This window comes from Olea europaea, chromosome 18 (assembly GCF_002742605.1).
Source record: "Olea europaea var. sylvestris chromosome 18, O_europaea_v1, whole genome shotgun sequence".
Lineage (NCBI taxonomy): Eukaryota > Viridiplantae > Streptophyta > Magnoliopsida > Lamiales > Oleaceae > Olea > Olea europaea.
This window is the reverse complement of record NC_036254.1, coordinates 2,708,671-2,729,625: the sequence shown is the minus strand read 5'-3', so window position 1 is coordinate 2,729,625 and position 20,955 is coordinate 2,708,671. Positions and strand designations below refer to the sequence as shown.

The window sequence follows — 20,955 nt, the reverse complement described above, 5'->3', positions numbered from 1 at the left end:
TTTCACGGTCAGGATTATATGCCACATACAAAATGTAGTTTTATTTAGCCCCATTTGTTAGCAATTTTATATGCCAAAAAAATTAATTTTTTGAATGTTATTTCACTATTTCAGTCATCATTTTTTACTTCTTCATTTACAGGTAAAACCCACTTTATCTTTAACAGTCAAAAAATCAATTCTCATAATCATTACCGAACAGACCATTAGTAAATTCGGAAGCATCATAACTCAAACCATAATTATCATTTCTCATAATAAACACCAAATGGTGCACAGAGTACAAACAGTTGTTCTAAGGAGATAGATCAAGAGAGATTTATTCCTATTTAATTAACCATGCATATGTGCATATACACTACTAGTATGACATGTTTGGTACGGAGGATTACATAGTACTGGAAAGTAGTAACAAATAAAATGAAGTTAAAATCAATTTTTTTTACTATCCAGTTCTATCTAATACTACATACCAAACATTGCAATACATGATCAGTCATTTACACTTTATGCTCTCCCAATATATGGAAGATTCCATCCTTTTGTGCTCGATCTAGATGGAGCAGACACTGATTAGGACACTTCTGCCTAAAAACCCACCAAAAAGACAAAAAGATCAACCTGAAACTGCTACTTTGTTTTGAAGAAAAACTTTTTTCAAAACAAATCAGCATTTTCCCCCAAAGACATGTCCATTATGTATCCTCCCCCTCCTTGTGCAGAAGCATCATCAAAGAGCCAGTTTTCCAGCAAAGTTAGGGGCATTTGAATGTCCAAATTTATCTTGCTCTCCCCCTGCAAAGTCCCAGCTTCTGGAATGAAATTTGCAGCATTGACCTTGGGTTCGCCCTCAGATTGAGAAACATCGGAGTTGGAAGAACTGAAGCCCATAAATGAGTCGAATCCCTCAGGTGTTGTGGCACTAATTGTCCCTTCACTAGGACTGGAACTTGTCCCTATTGAAGGGTTGTTGAAGGAAGTCTGAGTAGTACTCTGTGATGAACCAGCTTGAGAGGAATTTGGTGATTTTTTCGTCCAGTTCTGAAGCAAACGCGCAATGTTTTCAGTACTCGAAGCATATGTTGATGTCTGAATTGGTTTAGTTTCTGAAAGGGTTACTGGAAAGGGCTTTGAATCAAGCAAATTTGTGTTCCATTTGTCTAAGGACAAGGCTTCACATAGGGCTTGTTTTGCCATGTGAATATCTGTTTGGAGCCTTCTCTCCCACTGGCCTTTTGGAATTGATTGAGAATCTGAACTCCCTTCTTGATTTTGTTCATCATTCCCTTGTTGTTTCTTCAGCTTCTTTTTCAAATGAGTGTTCCAAAAGTTCTTAATATCATTGTCGGTTCGTTGCGGAAGGTATGAAGCTATGGCAGCCCATCTGCACCATAAAACAAATTAGCATACCACTATTGAGATCCCTATAATATTTTCTGTGCCATGAACAGAATAATAAACAAGATTTTTCCATTCTAATGAATCCAGATTCTCAGCCATCCCATAAAAGCTTAAAAAATCTTGTTTTGGCATTTGGGACTACAGTTAGATCAAACCCTAATTCAAGAAAAACAAGATCTTGCATGGCCTCATATTAGTGTGTGTATTCATAACGAAACAAGATTTCTATATACATACCGGTTGCCAAGAAGCGCTTGAAGGTGGATAATCATCTTCTCCTCATGTTCAGTGAAGTTACCACGTTTGATTCCGGGCCTGAGATAATTAGTCCATCTCAGCCTGCAACTCTTACTGCATCTAAGCAAACCTGAGAGAGAAACACAGCAGGAACAAAAAAAGTTGTAACACTAACACTAAATTTAAAATAATAATAATAATAATATTTAAGGACCAAACCGTAACTTGAAAAGACAGCCTAATCAATTTGACATGTCAACGTGGCTTGCATTATAATTATCTAAACGAGAAGGTTCACTGAAAATACAAAATATGATGCCTAATTAAATTATTATCTTTAAAAAAATAATAATTATATTGCATAATGAGATTTAAGAATCAAATACGAGATTTAATTTTGTATCATAATTTGCGGTTAAGTTGCGTATATAACTCAATAATTTTGAACAATGTAATCGTGGTTGGTATATTTTGATCCAAGCACCGCCTACAAAAATAAAAAGAACCTCTGAGGGTGGACCCATGCCAGAGATAATAAAGGCTCAAACCTTGCGCGGAAACAATTAATCTTGGCCATCTCTCAATCCATGGCGTCAAGCTTAGTTGACAGTTTTCAAAAGGGGAGTGCAAAATCTATGTATAAAGGGTTTTCAGAATCCGACTCTCACTCATAAAAAACAAACACAGTCTATGTGTTCTTCTCGAAAGAACCCTGCTCCCAACCCGGGACAGGGAGAATTATTCTTCTCGAAATAACAGTCATTTCTAATTCTAAAGCTTTAGCAAATTTATTGACGCTTTCACTTTCGGTGGTCCTGGCCTGTTTCACAATCCCTACAGCTGGTAACTTCTACCGAGATGCTGATATTACTTGGGGTGACGGGCGTGGAAAGGTAGTCGAGGGTGGAAGCATGTTGACGTTGTCAGCTGACCAGTATTCTGGTTCTGGATTTCAGTCCAAGAACGAATACTTGTTTGGAAGATTCGACATGCAACTCAAACTTGTTCCTTGAAACTCAGCTGGAACCGTGACCACTTTTTTCTAAAAAGTATATATAATTAAAGATTAATACTTGGAGCTAAAAATAATTGAGCAACTAGAAATTGCTAAGTGTGTCAGCAATATTTATAATGTTGTATATGAACAATCATATACGTATACAATTACAAAGAACAAGTAATCTTGCTAGACTCACGTTTGAGTAGAGTAAATCTACAACAACTAATTTACAAAAGTTAATACACACACACACAAGGATTGTGATTACAAGTAATCTAAATTGTATAGAATTTTATCTCTAACATGCCTCCCACGAGATAGGAGTATCATTGGTGGCTCCCAACTTGGACCGTAATATTTGAAAGTGAGATGTGGATGGAGGTTTTGTGAGTGAATGATCCAACTCATGAGTTGAAGAAACATGCGAAAAACTTACCTTAGCCCCACCAAAGTAAACATCTACCTTGACAAGGTTATTTTTGGAATGAAATACTGGATAGACAAACATTATCATAATACATAGTTGTAATATGTGTAACAACTTGGCTTCTGAGTTCAAGTCATTATGTCCTAAGTATTGTCCGATTTGGGAAAACATATATCTTCTTATCCTTTACGAATTTCTGACGCATCCTCCAATATTCAAATTCAAAGTCTTTAGCTTATGGAAGATTTAAGTTAAATCCTAATATCGATTGAGTACCTTTGGACCTAAGTCATTATATCATATATATTGTTCGATTTGACGGAGCATATTCCGTTTTATGCCTTACGACTTTTTATCACGTCCCCCAATATTTGAATCCAAAATTTTTGTTTTACGAGAGATTTAAAGTTGAATCATACTCTCCCAAAGCAAATAGTACATATAATATCAGTCCAGACACCAAGTCATTAATGTACAATTGATAGGTTTTCCAAGTTTTTGATGCAGTTCTTTAATTCAAGCGACTTCAAACATTCGAGGCAACAAACCTATACTAAGCTTCTAGAAATTTACTTTGTTTTAACATTTACGTCCCCTCCAAATAGCAATTTTTATTGAATAATATAATAATCTAGAGGCATCATTACGAAGGAAAATAAAAATTAGAGGTTTCAAATCATTTTGTTAAGCATATATAACTTTATACGCCATACAAAGATGATTTTTTTCTAGAGTAATGTCACATAGCCCCACTAGAATTGTGAACCCAATCTAGCTAGCTCTAGATGATGGGTTAAATGAAAGGTGAAACTAAATGAGCCATTTAACTTCATTTATTATTTAATACCATATTCACTTTATCCAATATGGGGTTGTATAGCATTACTCTTTTTCTTTGTGCTTGTGTAATTAAACTGGAAGATGAGGAGTCATTAAAAAGTATTTCCCCATTGCCAAATTATTTATTTGGCAAAAGTGTAAAATATTTTGTTGTAAAACTAAAAGTTGTATTTCTTGTATACCCACCGTAAGTTTGTAATGAAACAGTTCGATTAAAACAAGTCACATGTGACAACTGCATCATCTCAAAATATTAAAAAAGTAAAAACATGATCTATGTATTTATGTCTTATCTCTATATATTGATAAGCTCATATTAATTATGTATAAGAAGAATTCAATCCCAGGATGGCTCCATCAATTTGTGTTTATCGGTTCTGAAATCATAACACGACTTGCTGCTGCAGATTAGGATTTTAGGCAAAATGTAAAAGAGAAGAAAGTAAAGAACTTAGAAGGTTCGGCACTTGGCCTACGTCCGAGGGAAGACAAAAAATGAGTGTGTTTAGAATTGAAATTTTTTAAAGGACNNNTTCACGGTCAGGATTATATGCCACATACAAAATGTAGTTTTATTTAGCCCCATTTGTTAGCAATTTTATATGCCAAAAAAATTAATTTTTTGAATGTTATTTCACTATTTCAGTCATCATTTTTTACTTCTTCATTTACAGGTAAAACCCACTTTATCTTTAACAGTCAAAAAATCAATTCTCATAATCATTACCGAACAGACCATTAGTAAATTCGGAAGCATCATAACTCAAACCATAATTATCATTTCTCATAATAAACACCAAATGGTGCACAGAGTACAAACAGTTGTTCTAAGGAGATAGATCAAGAGAGATTTATTCCTATTTAATTAACCATGCATATGTGCATATACACTACTAGTATGACATGTTTGGTACGGAGGATTACATAGTACTGGAAAGTAGTAACAAATAAAAAGAAGTTAAAATCATTTTTTTTTTACTATCCAGTTCTATCTAATACTACATACCAAACATTGCAGTACATGATCAGTCATTTACACTTTATGCTCTCCCAATATATGGAAGATTCCATCCTTTTGTGCTCGATCTAGATGGAGCAGACACTGATTAGGACACTTCTGCCTAAAAACCCACCAAAAAGACAAAAAGATCAACCTGAAACTGCTACTTTGTTTTGAAGAAAAACTTTTTTCAAAACAAATCAGCATTTTCCCCCAAAGACATGTCCATTATGTATCCTCCCCCTCCTTGTGCAGAAGCATCATCAAAGAGCCAGTTTTCCAGCAAAGTTAGGGGCATTTGAATGTCCAAATTTATCTTGCTCTCCCCCTGCACAGTCCCAGCTTCTGGAATGAAATTTGCAGCATTGACCTTGGGTTCGCCCTCAGATTGAGAAACATCGGAGTTGGAAGAATTGAAGCCCATAAATGAGTCGAATCCCTCAGGTGTTGTGGCACTAATTGTCCCTTCACTAGGACTGGAACTTGTCCCTATTGAAGGGTTGTTGAAGGAAGTCTGAGTAGTACTCTGTGATGAACCAGCTTGAGAGGAATTTGGTGATTTTTTCGTCCAGTTCTGAAGCAAACGCGCAATGTTTTCAGTACTCGAAGCATATGTTGATGTCTGAATTGGTTTAGTTTCTGAAAGGGTTACTGGAAAGGGCTTTGAATCAAGCAAATTTGTGTTCCATTTGTCTAAGGACAAGGCTTCACATAGGGCTTGTTTTGCCATGTGAATATCTGTTTGGAGCCTTCTCTCCCACTGGCCTTTTGGAATTGATTGAGAATCTGAACTCCCTTCTTGATTTTGTTCATCATTCCCTTGTTGTTTCTTCAGCTTCTTTTTCAAATGAGTGTTCCAAAAGTTCTTAATATCATTGTCGGTTCGTTGCGGAAGGTATGAAGCTATGGCAGCCCATCTGCACCATAAAACAAATTAGCATACCACTATTGAGATCCCTATAATATTTTCTGTTCCATGAACAGTATAATAAACAAGATTTTTCCATTCTAATGAATCCAGATTCTCAGCCATCCCATAAAAGCTTAAAAAATCTTGTTTTGGCATTTGGGACTACAGTTAGATCAAACCCTAATTCAAGAAAAACAAGATCTTGCATGGCCTCATATTAGTGTGTGTATTCATAACGAAACAAGATTTCTATATACATACCGGTTGCCAAGAAGCGCTTGAAGGTGGATAATCATCTTCTCCTCATGTTCAGTGAAGTTACCACGTTTGATTCCGGGCCTGAGATAATTAGTCCATCTCAGCCTGCAACTTTATCGGTTCTGAAATCATAACACGACTTGCTGCTGCAGATTAGGATTTTAGGCAAAATGTAAAAGAGAAGAAAGTAAAGAACTTAGAAGGTTCGGCACTTGGCCTACGTCCGAGGGAAGACAAAAAATGAGTGTGTTTAGAATTGAAATTTTTTAAAGGACTGTGATAAAAACTGGTTGTTGTTGTTTTTTTTTTTTTCCCCCAAAAATTTCATTTCACGGTCAGGATTATATGCCACATACAAAATGTAGTTTTATTTAGCCCCATTTGTTAGCAATTTTATATGCCAAAAAAATTAATTTTTTGAATGTTATTTCACTATTTCAGTCATCATTTTTTACTTCTTCATTTACAGGTAAAACCCACTTTATCTTTAACAGTCAAAAAATCAATTCTCATAATCATTACCGAACAGACCATTAGTAAATTCGGAAGCATCATAACTCAAACCATAATTATCATTTCTCATAATAAACACCAAATGGTGCACAGAGTACAAACAGTTGTTCTAAGGAGATAGATCAAGAGAGATTTATTCCTATTTAATTAACCATGCATATGTGCATATACACTACTAGTATGACATGTTTGGTACGGAGGATTACATAGTACTGGAAAGTAGTAACAAATAAAATGAAGTTAAAATCAATTTTTTTTACTATCCAGTTCTATCTAATACTACATACCAAACATTGCAATACATGATCAGTCATTTACACTTTATGCTCTCCCAATATATGGAAGATTCCATCCTTTTGTGCTCGATCTAGATGGAGCAGACACTGATTAGGACACTTCTGCCTAAAAACCCACCAAAAAGACAAAAAGATCAACCTGAAACTGCTACTTTGTTTTGAAGAAAAACTTTTTTCAAAACAAATCAGCATTTTCCCCCAAAGACATGTCCATTATGTATCCTCCCCCTCCTTGTGCAGAAGCATCATCAAAGAGCCAGTTTTCCAGCAAAGTTAGGGGCATTTGAATGTCCAAATTTATCTTGCTCTCCCCCTGCAAAGTCCCAGCTTCTGGAATGAAATTTGCAGCATTGACCTTGGGTTCGCCCTCAGATTGAGAAACATCGGAGTTGGAAGAACTGAAGCCCATAAATGAGTCGAATCCCTCAGGTGTTGTGGCACTAATTGTCCCTTCACTAGGACTGGAACTTGTCCCTATTGAAGGGTTGTTGAAGGAAGTCTGAGTAGTACTCTGTGATGAACCAGCTTGAGAGGAATTTGGTGATTTTTTCGTCCAGTTCTGAAGCAAACGCGCAATGTTTTCAGTACTCGAAGCATATGTTGATGTCTGAATTGGTTTAGTTTCTGAAAGGGTTACTGGAAAGGGCTTTGAATCAAGCAAATTTGTGTTCCATTTGTCTAAGGACAAGGCTTCACATAGGGCTTGTTTTGCCATGTGAATATCTGTTTGGAGCCTTCTCTCCCACTGGCCTTTTGGAATTGATTGAGAATCTGAACTCCCTTCTTGATTTTGTTCATCATTCCCTTGTTGTTTCTTCAGCTTCTTTTTCAAATGAGTGTTCCAAAAGTTCTTAATATCATTGTCGGTTCGTTGCGGAAGGTATGAAGCTATGGCAGCCCATCTGCACCATAAAACAAATTAGCATACCACTATTGAGATCCCTATAATATTTTCTGTTCCATGAACAGTATAATAAACAAGATTTTTCCATTCTAATGAATCCAGATTCTCAGCCATCCCATAAAAGCTTAAAAAATCTTGTTTTGGCATTTGGGACTACAGTTAGATCAAACCCTAATTCAAGAAAAACAAGATCTTGCATGGCCTCATATTAGTGTGTGTATTCATAACGAAACAAGATTTCTATATACATACCGGTTGCCAAGAAGCGCTTGAAGGTGGATAATCATCTTCTCCTCATGTTCAGTGAAGTTACCACGTTTGATTCCGGGCCTGAGATAATTAGTCCATCTCAGCCTGCAACTCTTACTGCATCTAAGCAAACCTGAGAGAGAAACACAGTAGGAACAAAAAAAGTTGTAACACTAACACTAAATTTAAAATAATAATAATAATAATAAATAAAAACAAATAAATAAATTGTTTAATCTTTATGTGCATTCAAGACCGACGGTGGTGTAGCTGCAGAATATTAATTACACAGCTTTGAATGATTATAATAACAAAACAAGAATCAGAAGCAAAAGAAAAGGGGGAAAAAATGCCAAAACACAATTTTACCAGTATTGGTTGGAACAGCTCTCCAATTTCCAGGACCATGTTCTTGAATGTATGAAACCAAGATGATGTCTTCTTCAGGAGTCCACGGCCCTTTCTTAACACCAATTTTATCACAGCAAGGTGGTCTTCCCATGTTACTTTGAATTTGCCAAAGTAGGGTTCTTCTCTCTCTAGAGGTCGCTTTATTTTTTCCTTTTCTCGCGGGTGAAAATAGAGAAACAGGAGTCTAAACTGAAGGAATGGCCATTGTCTATGGAAATATATATAGAAGAGACCGAAGGGCTGACTAATACATCGTAGGGAAGAGAAGAGAGAGAAGAAAGAGAGGGTATTATCTTCTTCACCTAAAGAGTCAAAGAGGACAGCAACGAGCATTTACTCCATTGTTTGCAAAAAGTCAGCTGTTTGCTGTCTCTCTCTCTCTTTCTTTCTAGTTCTCTTTCCGCCTCACAATACCGCGTGGCATTGAATGTCAAAAAAAAATATTTACTACTTCATATTGATTTCACCTTGGTCCAATTTTCACCACCGTCGCAGTCAATTGCGACTTTAACTAATATATATAGTACTTATTTGGTAGAGATTTTGTTAATTAATTTTTTGATAAAGTGAATTTACTTGTAAGAGAAAAATTCAAAAATAACGATTAAAATAGTGAAATAACGATCCAAAAATTGATGTTAATTGAATTAAAATATCTACCAAATATGTTCTTACTGATGTTAAGGAAGCAAAATTTCCCAAATATTGTGACAAGTGTAAGCCCATCTTGGCTCGGTATAAAATCCTTGACCATCTTTGGAAAGTTATATATTTTTGTTTGGCTGACCTTTTAAATGCTTATAAATTGTGGATTTTACACTTTTAGTGAATGCGTGGTCAAAAATCAAATAAAAATTGAGAATTCTAAAGAATATGCTATTAAAAATTATATATATTTGACCAACTTATAGACACTTAAAATTATTTATTAATCAAAGAATGTAAGGGTGGACTACTCTACATTCAATCACACCATCTTGACTCCCGAAGCCATCTTCTTCTTGTGTGGGATGAAATCCGGAAGTTTAATTGCTAGCTGCCCAACAATAAGCCATCTATACCAGAGTTTTATAAAGTATGTCTAGTGAAGAAGTTTGGTTTTACCATTTAATCATGTCTACGTTTTAAGAATACTGATATATATAGACACACTGCTTCACAAAATGACATGTTTATTCTTCCAATAAGGTGGAAATTTTCGTATTCGATATGTAAATGTTCCTACAGCTCGAATGAGTATTCTTGTTTACGTGAGCATTTATATGAGCACTTTTTTTTCTTTTTTTTTTTTTTTTTTTTTTTTTTTTAAAAAAAAAAAGTCACTTTTTTTTTTTGTTCTAACAACAAAAAGTCACTTCACCTACACTCTTTCAAAACATGTATATCAAACAATAAATAGTAATTTGGTTGATTTAGAAAAATGAAGTGCTTTTCTATCAAACTTAAATCAACTAAAATAACGAGGACTGGAAACAACTATTACTATATAAATGTGAATAATACTATCTAATATCACTAGTACTAGAACATCAATTTAAGTGACATTAATTGATAGGCTTAATAAAAATAGAATTAAGTGATTCATTTAAGAATAATATTACTTGTACATAAGTAATTATATAATGATTTACATATAGATAACGTATCAACAAAAAAGTCACTTCATCTACACTATTTCAAAACATCTACATCAAATGATAAATAGTAATTTGGTTGATTTAGAAAAATGAAGTGCTACATAGATTTATTTTTTTTCATCAAACTTAAACCTACCTAAATGACGTGGACTCAAACTATTTTATCTTGAAATTTTGGTGAACAACTATTATTATATAAATGTGAATAATGTTATCTAGTATCACTGGTACTAGAACACTAATTTAGGTGATGTTAACTAATAGGCTTAAGGAAATGTAGAATTAAGTGATTCGTTTAAGAATAACGCTACTTGTACATAAGTAGTTATATAATGGTTTACATATAGATGAGATATTAAGAATAGAGTAGATACGTTCGTCTAATTATGCCGTTCATTCAATGTTTTATTAATGTCACCTTATAAATTGGTGTTCAGTGTTGCTAAATATCATTACTCTATAAATGTTACCGCACTAACATAATTCATCACGAGTGTTGATTGGAATACATGACATATCTTTCCAACTTCATTGTACATGATAGAACAATAGTGTATAAAGATTAAAGCGTTACTTTCAATATTTTTATTAGTCTAATCGTAGTGCAATTATCGTAATGATTATGTCATAATCTTATAATCAAGAATAAATCAGCTAACTAATAAGACGGTCGCTGTAAGCTAATAGATGATTAAAAATTAATTATTCAAATGTTCGTTTATAGTTGGTGGAATTTGAACTTATTACTTGTAATTCTATAATATTCGGCTTCAAAATCAACTAGTCTCATTTTATTTTCATTTCGATAGGAAAGAAATTGTAGGAAATGTCTAATTGAAAGTAAAATTAATGCATTCAGTACTAAATATCTAATTTTGTGTTTCGAATTATCACTCACAAAAGTAGAAATCTCCATTTGCCGAGAAATAAATGTTGAATTAATTATAATTAGAGATATATGAAGTAGAAAAACCTAGTTAACGTGTACAAGTGAGAAAGGAGACGTATTGATCTATTTTTGACGTACATAATTGGGTATTCTAGAAATTAACAAGGTACTAAAATGGGGACCTATCCACTTAATGAGCTTTATATAATACCTAAGCCGTACTTCATTATGAATGACTCATCGATTAATTATGTACGTAAATCTCTAAAGAAATGAACATATATATTCAAATTGCAACCTCGCATTTAATTTGAGAGAGGAAGAGTAGACGCTCGGGACCATTTGGTAAGGTTTTTGAAAATTCAAAAGTTGCTTTTGATATTAAGATATTGCTTTTGAATAATTTTTTCTAAAGTACTTTTGTTTTTGTTAGAAGAATTTTTAAAGAAAACTGGACTAAAGTAACTTCATCAGGATATATATTTTTTCATTAAGCTGTTTAATTAGATAATTTTAATTTCTTTAAATTTCTCTAATTTTCCTCTGACTCGTTCTTGATATATATTATGTATATATTACGAGTTCGATTCCCCTTACCAACACTTTCTCGATCGAGCCTATCGCACAGGGCTTGTCTACGGTTTATTTGGTTGGCATGATTTGCAGGCTATTACGCCAACTCGAGGGTTTATCCAGTGCGCACCCGAAGGGTAGCGACTGCGGGTTCCCCCGTCATAAATAAAAAATAAAAAATAAAAAATAAAGAACATTTTCTCTAATCTCACAGTTTACCAAGTTTTATTTATATGAGAAAAACCTCGTAGATTCTAATGAATTTCCACATTATGCTGTACAAAATGTAGTACTGCATCTAGCCTGAAAGGAGAAAAATAATTGTTACTTTCCGAAAGAGATAATTAATTATTTTTAGAAATTTCATTCAGTACTATTATCACATAAAAGATATTGAAGGCAGCAAATTTTGCTGAATTCTTTTAATTGGTAGATTTGCCAATTGAGGCACGGAATATTTGCAGTTATCGTTTTATTTTTGTTTTTCCCAATAACATCGATGGAATGAACTTGATAAACTCTTTCTAAATTCAGTATTCTTGTGAAAAATCGATTTTTTCGCAAGACAACCGGTCAATTCCACGACCGTTACAATGGTTTCAATGTATAGAATTATGGACCGGTTCTCAAATTTTTGATGCGATTTTAATTTTATGAAAACATTTATGTTAAATAATGAGTCGGGATGGGCACAAACGCAACGTATACTAAAAGACAACTTCGTAATAAAAAGTGGATGAATCCTAAATTGTCTTTTAGTTTGATGTGGGGCTTGCGGTGGGTGACCCGCTTTTTTATTGAACCCGATCCGTTTCAATTGTAGATTGAGATTCACACCGTCATTCAATTTATGACAATTACATCTCAATTGAAAATTGCAACCTCGCATTTAATTTGAGAGAGGAAGAGTAGACGCTCGGGACCATTTGGTAAGGTTTTTGAAAATTCAAAAGTTGCTTTTGATATTAAGATATTGCTTTTGAATAATTTTTTCTAAAGTACTTTTGTTTTTGTTAGAAGAATTTTTAAAGAAAACTGGACTAAAGTAACTTCATCAGGATATATATTTTTTCATTAAGCTGTTTAATTAGATAATTTTAATTTCTTTAAATTTCTCTAATTTTCCTCTGACTCGTTCTTGATATATATTATGTATATATTACGAGTTCGATTCCCCTTACCAACACTTTCTCGATCGAGCCTATCGCACAGGGCTTGTCTACGGTTTATTTGGTTGGCATGATTTGCAGGCTATTACGCCAACTCGAGGGTTTATCCAGTGCGCACCCGAAGGGTAGCGACTGCGGGTTCCCCCGTCATAAATAAAAAATAAAAAATAAAAAATAAAGAACATTTTCTCTAATCTCACAGTTTACCAAGTTTTATTTATATGAGAAAAACCTCGTAGATTCTAATGAATTTCCACATTATGCTGTACAAAATGTAGTACTGCATCTAGCCTGAAAGGAGAAAAATAATTGTTACTTTCCGAAAGAGATAATTAATTATTTTTAGAAATTTCATTCAGTACTATTATCACATAAAAGATATTGAAGGCAGCAAATTTTGCTGAATTCTTTTAATTGGTAGATTTGCCAATTGAGGCACGGAATATTTGCAGTTATCGTTTTATTTTTGTTTTTCCCAATAACATCGATGGAATGAACTTGATAAACTCTTTCTAAATTCAGTATTCTTGTGAAAAATCGATTTTTTCGCAAGACAACCGGTCAATTCCACGACCGTTACAATGGTTTCAATGTATAGAATTATGGACCGGTTCTCAAATTTTTGATGCGATTTTAATTTTATGAAAACATTTATGTTAAATAATGAGTCGGGATGGGCACAAACGCAACGTATACTAAAAGACAACTTCGTAATAAAAAGTGGATGAATCCTAAATTGTCTTTTAGTTTGATGTGGGGCTTGCGGTGGGTGACCCGCTTTTTTATTGAACCCGATCCGTTTCAATTGTAGATTGAGATTCACACCGTCATTCAATTTATGACAATTACATCTCAATTGAGAAAAAGAGACTAAAAGACAAAGGAAGATATAAAAGAAGAGGTAGAAAATAGGAAAAAGGGTTTGAATTCTCATTTCAAGTGGACGTACGTATTTAGATACTGAAATCAAGGACGTTTAGAACAGTTTTTTAGTATTGAAAACATGATGAGTGTGGGAAAAATAAATAATTTAAACTTATTTCTGGGTAGTCTTTGCACTGAATTATTGTTGTCGGTAAAAGAAACAAAAAGGAGAAGACCAAAAGCAAATAGGACTTGAAAGAGGAAGAAAAGTAGAGAAATTTTTTTCCACGAAGACTATACGTTTAATTCAAGATCATCAAGATATGTGTCTTTGCACCGAGTTGTTGTCGGTAAAAGAAATTAAAAAGTGAAAATCGAAAGTAAATAGGACCTAAAACTTACAAGAGGAAGAAAAGTGGAGAAATTTTTTTTCACGAATACTATATGTATAATTCTAAAGGGTTGAGCTGCTTGTACAGTCTAGCTCGGATTTACATTTACAACCCCCTCACATGAGAGGGCTATGACCCTTGTTGTACACGAGAGTGTACAGAAAGCACAGCCCAATTCAAAATTATCAAGACACATGTGCATTGGGATAAAATGCAAAGTTTTGTGTGTGTAATGATACATCCCCCAATCATGGCCACTAGATCTAACCATCTTGCTTCAACATGGTCTATGCAGGTTCGGTTCGTATTGCACAAGTACATACTGTCCATTTCGAATGAGTATCAACTTGCATATTCACGAATTTGAACTTAAAACCTCGTTAATAGATACTCAAGCTGAATGCTAATTACTAATTGAGCAATTAATCTCGACACTGAATATAAGATCACAAGTCTTCTTGATAACATTCATCAAATGGCTATTGAATTCTACTTATTCGCTCAAATTTTGACTCATTCATTTTATGTTTATCAAGATTTATTAGGCAGGCAAGGGATGTGTGGACTGTTTACGTAAATCCTTGCATCAGTTCGTCATATTTCATGTACATCTGTTCACACTTTAAAATCAAAACGAGGATAAAAATGAATGTGTATGTTCCTAGAAAACTATTTTGTTTGCCAAAAGTGGTTCAAATAAGTCAAATTTAATTTATTGCAGATTACGTTCACAAAAAATGGAATGAAACAAAATTGCTTTTGTACACTTTTTTAATGAATAATGCAAAGTGTACATTGTTTGAATGATATTTTTGTTTGCATCCCATTGCAGTTCAAAAAGTCGTGGGCTAAAAAGTGTATTTTTTTTAAACTGTTCAATGGTATATTGCCATGTGACACAATATCGAAGATGATGTAAAAAGTAATATACGTATAACATTATTATTTTTTAGTATTCATGTAAAATTACAACATAAAAAGTAGATTTTGAAACGTAAATGGTAGTGCCACGTGGTCTTTCAATATCTTCACTGTTCTAAAAGGTGTGCATTGGTGACACGATGTGCATCCGAAACACCAAGCCAAGTGGCTTGGCACCTTATTTAGCGGTCAACGATTGTCGTTGGCCACTAATGCGAGCCTAGGAGTGCAATCTTTTTTTATTTAATTTTTTTTTTTTTTTTTTTTCTTTTATTTTTTTTTTTTATTTTTTTTTTTTTTTTTTTTAATTTTTTTTTTTTTTACAATTCTTTCAAGTCAAAACTTAAATGTTGATTTCTTCACTTCGCCGATTCTAAATTAAAAATAGTTACTTGAAGCCTTGAACAAAGAAAATCATCTGAAAATTTCTATTTATTTACTGTTTAATATTTACATTTGAAACTTATCTTTATTTTGAAAACTTTGGAAATATGTATAAATTTCTTATAAATTTGTTTTAAATGTTTGGTATGTATTATTTTTAACTATAAAATGATTTTTTGATTGATTAAAAATTAAAATAAGAAAACGCTTTTTTTACGCTCGTGGCTCGCTTAAGCTTACCTAACCCATAGCTCGACCTTCATGCACGCCACATATTACGCATTTTAGAACACTGAATATCCCTACATGGAAGGGTACTTCAACTTTTTCTTTGAAAAAATAAAAATAAACTATACAACAACGATGAGTTTGGCGTAGACTTTATTAGTCGACAAGAATATCAATGACGAAAATTATGCTCTTTTTCTCCAAAGTATTGAGAAGCCGAAAAAATGATGAAAAACATGTGGATGCAGCTTCAAATCGTTGACATCTATAGTCGTATTTGATTCACACAATTTGTGGATCCTCAAATATAAGGAATTTTTTTATTTTCAAACATGTTCATAGAAGCGAATGAAAGAAAATAATTCTATAGAAGAATTAGTTAAAGTTATTTCAATTTTCAATTTTTTTATTTTTTGAGGTGTAAATATGTAAATAATATATTATGCAGTACGAAAAATAGCGATTTGCTCTTTTTCATACTAATGGAGTAATCACGCTTATTTACGTACATGAAAAAATAATAATCGTTTAATTTATAACAGGCTTGTAGTTTTACATATCAAATTGTATAGAAATAGTTAATTGCGTACCAAATACGACTTCCACATAATAATTAACATACTATTAGTAGATATAAACACACTACATAATAATTATTGCAATAGTAATACCCTCACAATAATAATCCTAACTAGGTCTATTTCCATATCCTCACAATAATAATCAAACGCAATTATATTTGCATACCCCAGCAAATTCGTTATTCATTAATGTTATGCAAGTTTGGTTAAGGTCAATACGCACCTATTGTCTAAAATAACAAATTTTTGAAGGTATTTTAGATAAACTCGAATTTTGAGCTTCTCTTAAAATGCTCTAAGGGTCCGTTTGATTGCGAAGATGAAATTTGAGTGGAAAGAAAATGAATTCCAGGGAATTGAATTACCTAGAAATTGTTTTCTTGAGAATTGTAAATTATTGTGTTTGATTGATATAATTTTTCACGTGAAAAATGTTGAAATAAAAGTATTTTTTGATGTTCGTTTGGCTCTATTTTATATGAAAATTGTTAATTAAAGGGATAAAATTTATTGATACTGGGGATTAAACTTGTTTCCATTGCGCAAAAAAAAAAAATCATCTATATTTTGATGTTTGTTTGGCTTTGTTTTACATGGAAATTGTTAATTAAAAGGAAATATTTTTTTTACAATAATTCTTAGAATTTGTTTCCATTGAAAAAAGAAAAAAAAAAAAAAAAAAAAAAAACCTTGTATAATGACCGGAGGTGAGAATTCCAATTCAAGGAATATGTGGAATTAAGTTTAGGTGACAATAAAAGTGAAAAATGAATTGTAGGTAAAAAAATAAAAATAAAAATGCTATCAAACAATGCAAAAGTGAACGTTAGAATTGATTTTCCATTTTCTAGGGAAAATTTTGGCCTATCAAACATACCCTAAATTCAATTAAGAAAAGTTGAAAACTGTATTTATTGAAGTGTCAAATATGTCATATCAATTGTGTTAAATGTATAGCAGAAACTGCAATTTAAGTGTAAATTTAAACAAATAAATTCTACATAGTATGATATGTATTAATATAATTGTGCCATGAAATTACAAAGCATGAGATATTAAGGAAATAATTAATGTTTAATCAAGTAAATATCTAGTTTATACAAAAATACTTTTATAAATATGTTATAATATAATCAATTTAATGTTAACAACACTTTCAAATCGAGAATCGAACCATCAACTTCTTTTAATAACAATATCCTTTTTGAAAAACTCTACTGCTAAAAGTTTCACTCATAAAAGTTAATCCAAACGAACCCATAATTCTGAGCCACACACTTATGCTGTACCTATTGGTTTCTCACATGGACAATGGCTTTCAGCTTGCCACCCCAATAACTTGCATTAATGTTGCAACATATTTTTTAGAAAAATTCATATGTAAGGTGTATTGTTTACACTAATTCATAAATGAGGTACAAAGTTTAAAAATTTTAAATTCAGGTTTCTACATAATTAATTGAAAATATTTATTAATTAAATATAATAAAATCACAGTTACACGATTAATGGTCACAGATTCATAATTATTGGTCACAGATTTACTTATTAATCACATATCATCAAATTAATTGATTACAAATTATTCCGAGGTCACAAATCCAAAATTTTGTAGGTCACAGATTATTTCGAAGTCACAGATCAAAAATTTACAGGTTACAAATTATTTCATTGGTCACAGATTAAAAAAATTACAAGTCACTAGATCACATATGTTTAAAATTATTGGTCACATATTCTAAATAGCTGGTCACATGCACCAAATACCCCCACCACCAATCCCAATCATGCACCAATATTGGTCACAAATCACCATCATGCAATTGCCGCTTGCACCACACCATCGACTGCACCTCACTAACACCGTCAACAAAACAAATACCAATTCAACAAAAAAACCCACAATATAAAATTCAACCTCCATTTCATATAAAATCATTAATTCAATGCCAAATTAGCCAATTGTTCAGTCGGGTTGCTAGCTTGCTGCTGATACACGTTCTTCAGAACCTCCATAGCCTCTACAACCTTAGCTTTTAAAGCATCTGGTGATTCTAGCTAGTGTAAAACCTTTGTCTGGTCCATTTCCAAAAGCTTGCCCGTCACCTTAGCTGCCGTGTCAGGCTCTAATTGTTCGACTAGTTGGTACAAATTCTCGCCCAACATATCCTCTGTTTCGTGGGTGAGGCATTTGCAAGAGCAGCTGCCAAAGCTCCAATGTGCCTCCCCCACATCAATACCGACGCATCAGCGTCGAAGAGAGAAGGTGAAGACGGCCCAACCCCATTGCCTGTAGATCGGAAAGAGAAAGGACGTCACGACGCTGCTTCGTCGCCGATTGCTGTAGCCGCTGGCGTCAAACAAATAGAGAGGGGAAGGGAAAGTGTGTTGATGTATGAATGATTAGGGTTAGAAATGTGAAATGAATTGAGTGGATTTATTTAATATTTAAATTATTAAGTCAATACCTAATTTTTGTACAATGAAAATTTAACCCAGATCTTTGAATTATAATATTTAAACACATGGTTTTATGTAATTTTTCCTATTTTTTATGGTATTCTGTCTCAACACTATAATTATCTTAGTATTTTGCTAAATAACAGGACCATTTTTTCATGAAAAGAAATGTTAAACTCCCAATTTTGTCAATTAATTGGGCCTCCTTAGTGTCAAACAATGGGCCCATCTGTCTTCGCTGCACTGCACACATGACTCGATGTACCACGTGTCTGGCTGCAGGCCCACCACGTGGTGAGACAATAAATTGTTCATGGACACGTAGAGAATAAGACACACGATAGATGATTGGGCCTGATAAACTGTCATTTGAGGCCCACTATCTGAAAGTTATTGTTTATTTGAACCTCCATGGGCGGGGCCCACAATGCTCTTAATGTCAACGTTTGTGACGCAAGATGAATTTAAAGTGGGCTTCGTTGGCAGTGAATGCAATTCCGAAAATACCCTGTCGACATTGAGGAATTATCATGGCCAAAATAGGTGTCATTCGCCATATGGGCGTGTTTGGATTCTCTACTCTAATTTTGAGAAGGATGTATTTGTTTTGCAAAAAAATGGGACTTTCAGATTCACTTCAATATTTTTTCCAATAAAATATCAGTATTTTCTTGTCGGTATTCGATGTGATAATTGAAGGAAGACATGTTAGATCTTGCTCGGACATAATGAAGATATAGTCAACAAATAAAACTACGTATTGTTCATTAACAATTCAAAAATATTATAAAATATTTAAGACTGTCAAACCAACTTCTAGTCGAGCCCTAGACATTTCATTCACTTGGCTAATAACTATTGGTAAGACTCTTCTAAAATTGATTTGTACAAAGAGAAGTAAATTTCCTTAGGTGTGATTCATAAATTGTCATTATTGTCTAACGTTTCAGAACTGATATTCACGATGGTTCATTTACATAGTTGAATGACTATACAAACTCGGTTTTTCACTAAATATAGCTCTTCAAATTTTACCATCCACGACAAAAGCTTTCTAATAAGGATTGTATGCTCAAACCGCTATTACGTACACAAAAAATAGAATTTGATATTTTACCAATTCCCGCAAACACAGCCTACAAAATGGGGAAGTGGGACCATAAAATTGCCACGTATTGGTTAGTGGGTCCAGCAAGAAAAAATGATTTTTGATACGAGTGTGAACATAGTACTCGTGTAGTAATCAAAAGTCAAACTATGTTTAAGGCAGTGTCCTTAGTTCTTGTCAATGGATAGGAACAATCAACAATGGTATGGTCCTGTCGGATTCAGTCGGCTCATATCTACTTAAAATTATTATCTTAAAAACAATATTATATAACCAATGAAAACTAAACACGTCGAGTTCATAATTTGACAAAATTATTTTATAAACTTATTATCTCATGTAGCCATAGACTTGTCTAGAAGATGCAGGCCACAAAGGTGGACTTTTTTGTATTGTCATAAATATTCTGTACTGCTTTGATATGTTAGACATGACGAAAACACAACTCCAAACAAGCAATTTGCTTCTCTGTATTGTTTTAATTTTTTTTCATAGCATCATTTGTGTCTAGACAGGAGTTTGACCAGAACCAATACAGGTCGACACTGGAGGTGCATAACATATTCATCGAGGCATGCTGATCATCGATTATTAGTGATTCCATCTTCATATTCCCAAGTTGCGGAAAACAATATAAACTAAAGGAACTCTCCAAATTCACTCCGCCTCACAGCCTTGCTTCCTATTGTAATTGTAGCACTTGTGTGGCCCAGCCCATAAGGGCCATGTGCCTTGACGTCATCCTACTTTCCTCTAGTATATCACTAGCAATAAAGAAAGAAACGAGTCGATACATACTAAAAGGAGAAATGACTATTTAAACTCCAAAGTTACAAGGGAGGAGAGAATTTTGATTTTCGTAAGTTTAACTTGAGAATACCAATTCCATTACATCACGACTTCATATATTATACAAGACATTAAAATTAAAGTTGATGAATATTTACAAAACCAATTAAGAACTTGAAATGCGAATCAAACACAAATTTATATCTTTATAATTGTTATTTAATTTAAAATATCAAACTTGCCACTGGTATCATTACGTAGCTATAAGAACAAATGTTTAATAAGCTGTTCTTAGAGCTCGAAGAACAAACCCTTACAAAGCATTCATACTAATGTTATGATGACTCGTATATTTTAAACAATACATCATCTCATTTCACTTAATACCTATTTGTTCTCATGATGAGCACCTATAGATACGACTTTTTCCTTGCGTACGCGCACACGTATGTGCATGGCTACGCCACCAAACTGTGTGTGCGTGTGTACGTACGTATGCAAATACCCAGGAGTA

General features: G+C 33.3%; 2 protein-coding genes across 3 annotated transcripts; both read right to left on the bottom strand.

The window, feature by feature from the left end:
• Window positions 1-304: 304 nt before the first annotated feature.
• LOC111367144 (myb-related protein 306-like) lies at window positions 305-1,790 on the bottom strand. Its single transcript, XM_022987873.1, has 2 exons — window positions 1,639-1,790; window positions 305-1,384 (listed from the first exon to the last, which is right to left on the bottom strand). The coding sequence occupies exons 1-2, from the start codon at window positions 1,671-1,673 to the stop codon at window positions 658-660; spliced, it is 762 nt and encodes a 253-aa protein (XP_022843641.1). The 5' UTR covers window positions 1,674-1,790; the 3' UTR covers window positions 305-657.
• A 2,951-nt stretch (window positions 1,791-4,741) lies between these two features.
• Window positions 4,742-8,748, bottom strand: LOC111367143 (myb-related protein 306-like). Of its 2 annotated transcripts, XM_022987872.1 has the most exons (4): window positions 8,405-8,630; window positions 8,141-8,168; window positions 6,077-6,178; window positions 4,742-5,822 (listed from the first exon to the last, which is right to left on the bottom strand). In XM_022987872.1, the coding sequence occupies exons 1-4, from the start codon at window positions 8,535-8,537 to the stop codon at window positions 5,096-5,098; spliced, it is 990 nt and encodes a 329-aa protein (XP_022843640.1). In that variant the 5' UTR covers window positions 8,538-8,630; the 3' UTR covers window positions 4,742-5,095. The 2 variants fall into 2 exon arrangements, with proteins under 2 accessions (XP_022843640.1, XP_022843639.1); XM_022987871.1 differs by lacking the exons at window positions 4,742-5,822; window positions 6,077-6,178 and adding an exon at window positions 6,705-7,784 and having other exon boundaries at window positions 8,039-8,168; window positions 8,405-8,748.
• Window positions 8,749-20,955: the final 12,207 nt, after the last annotated feature.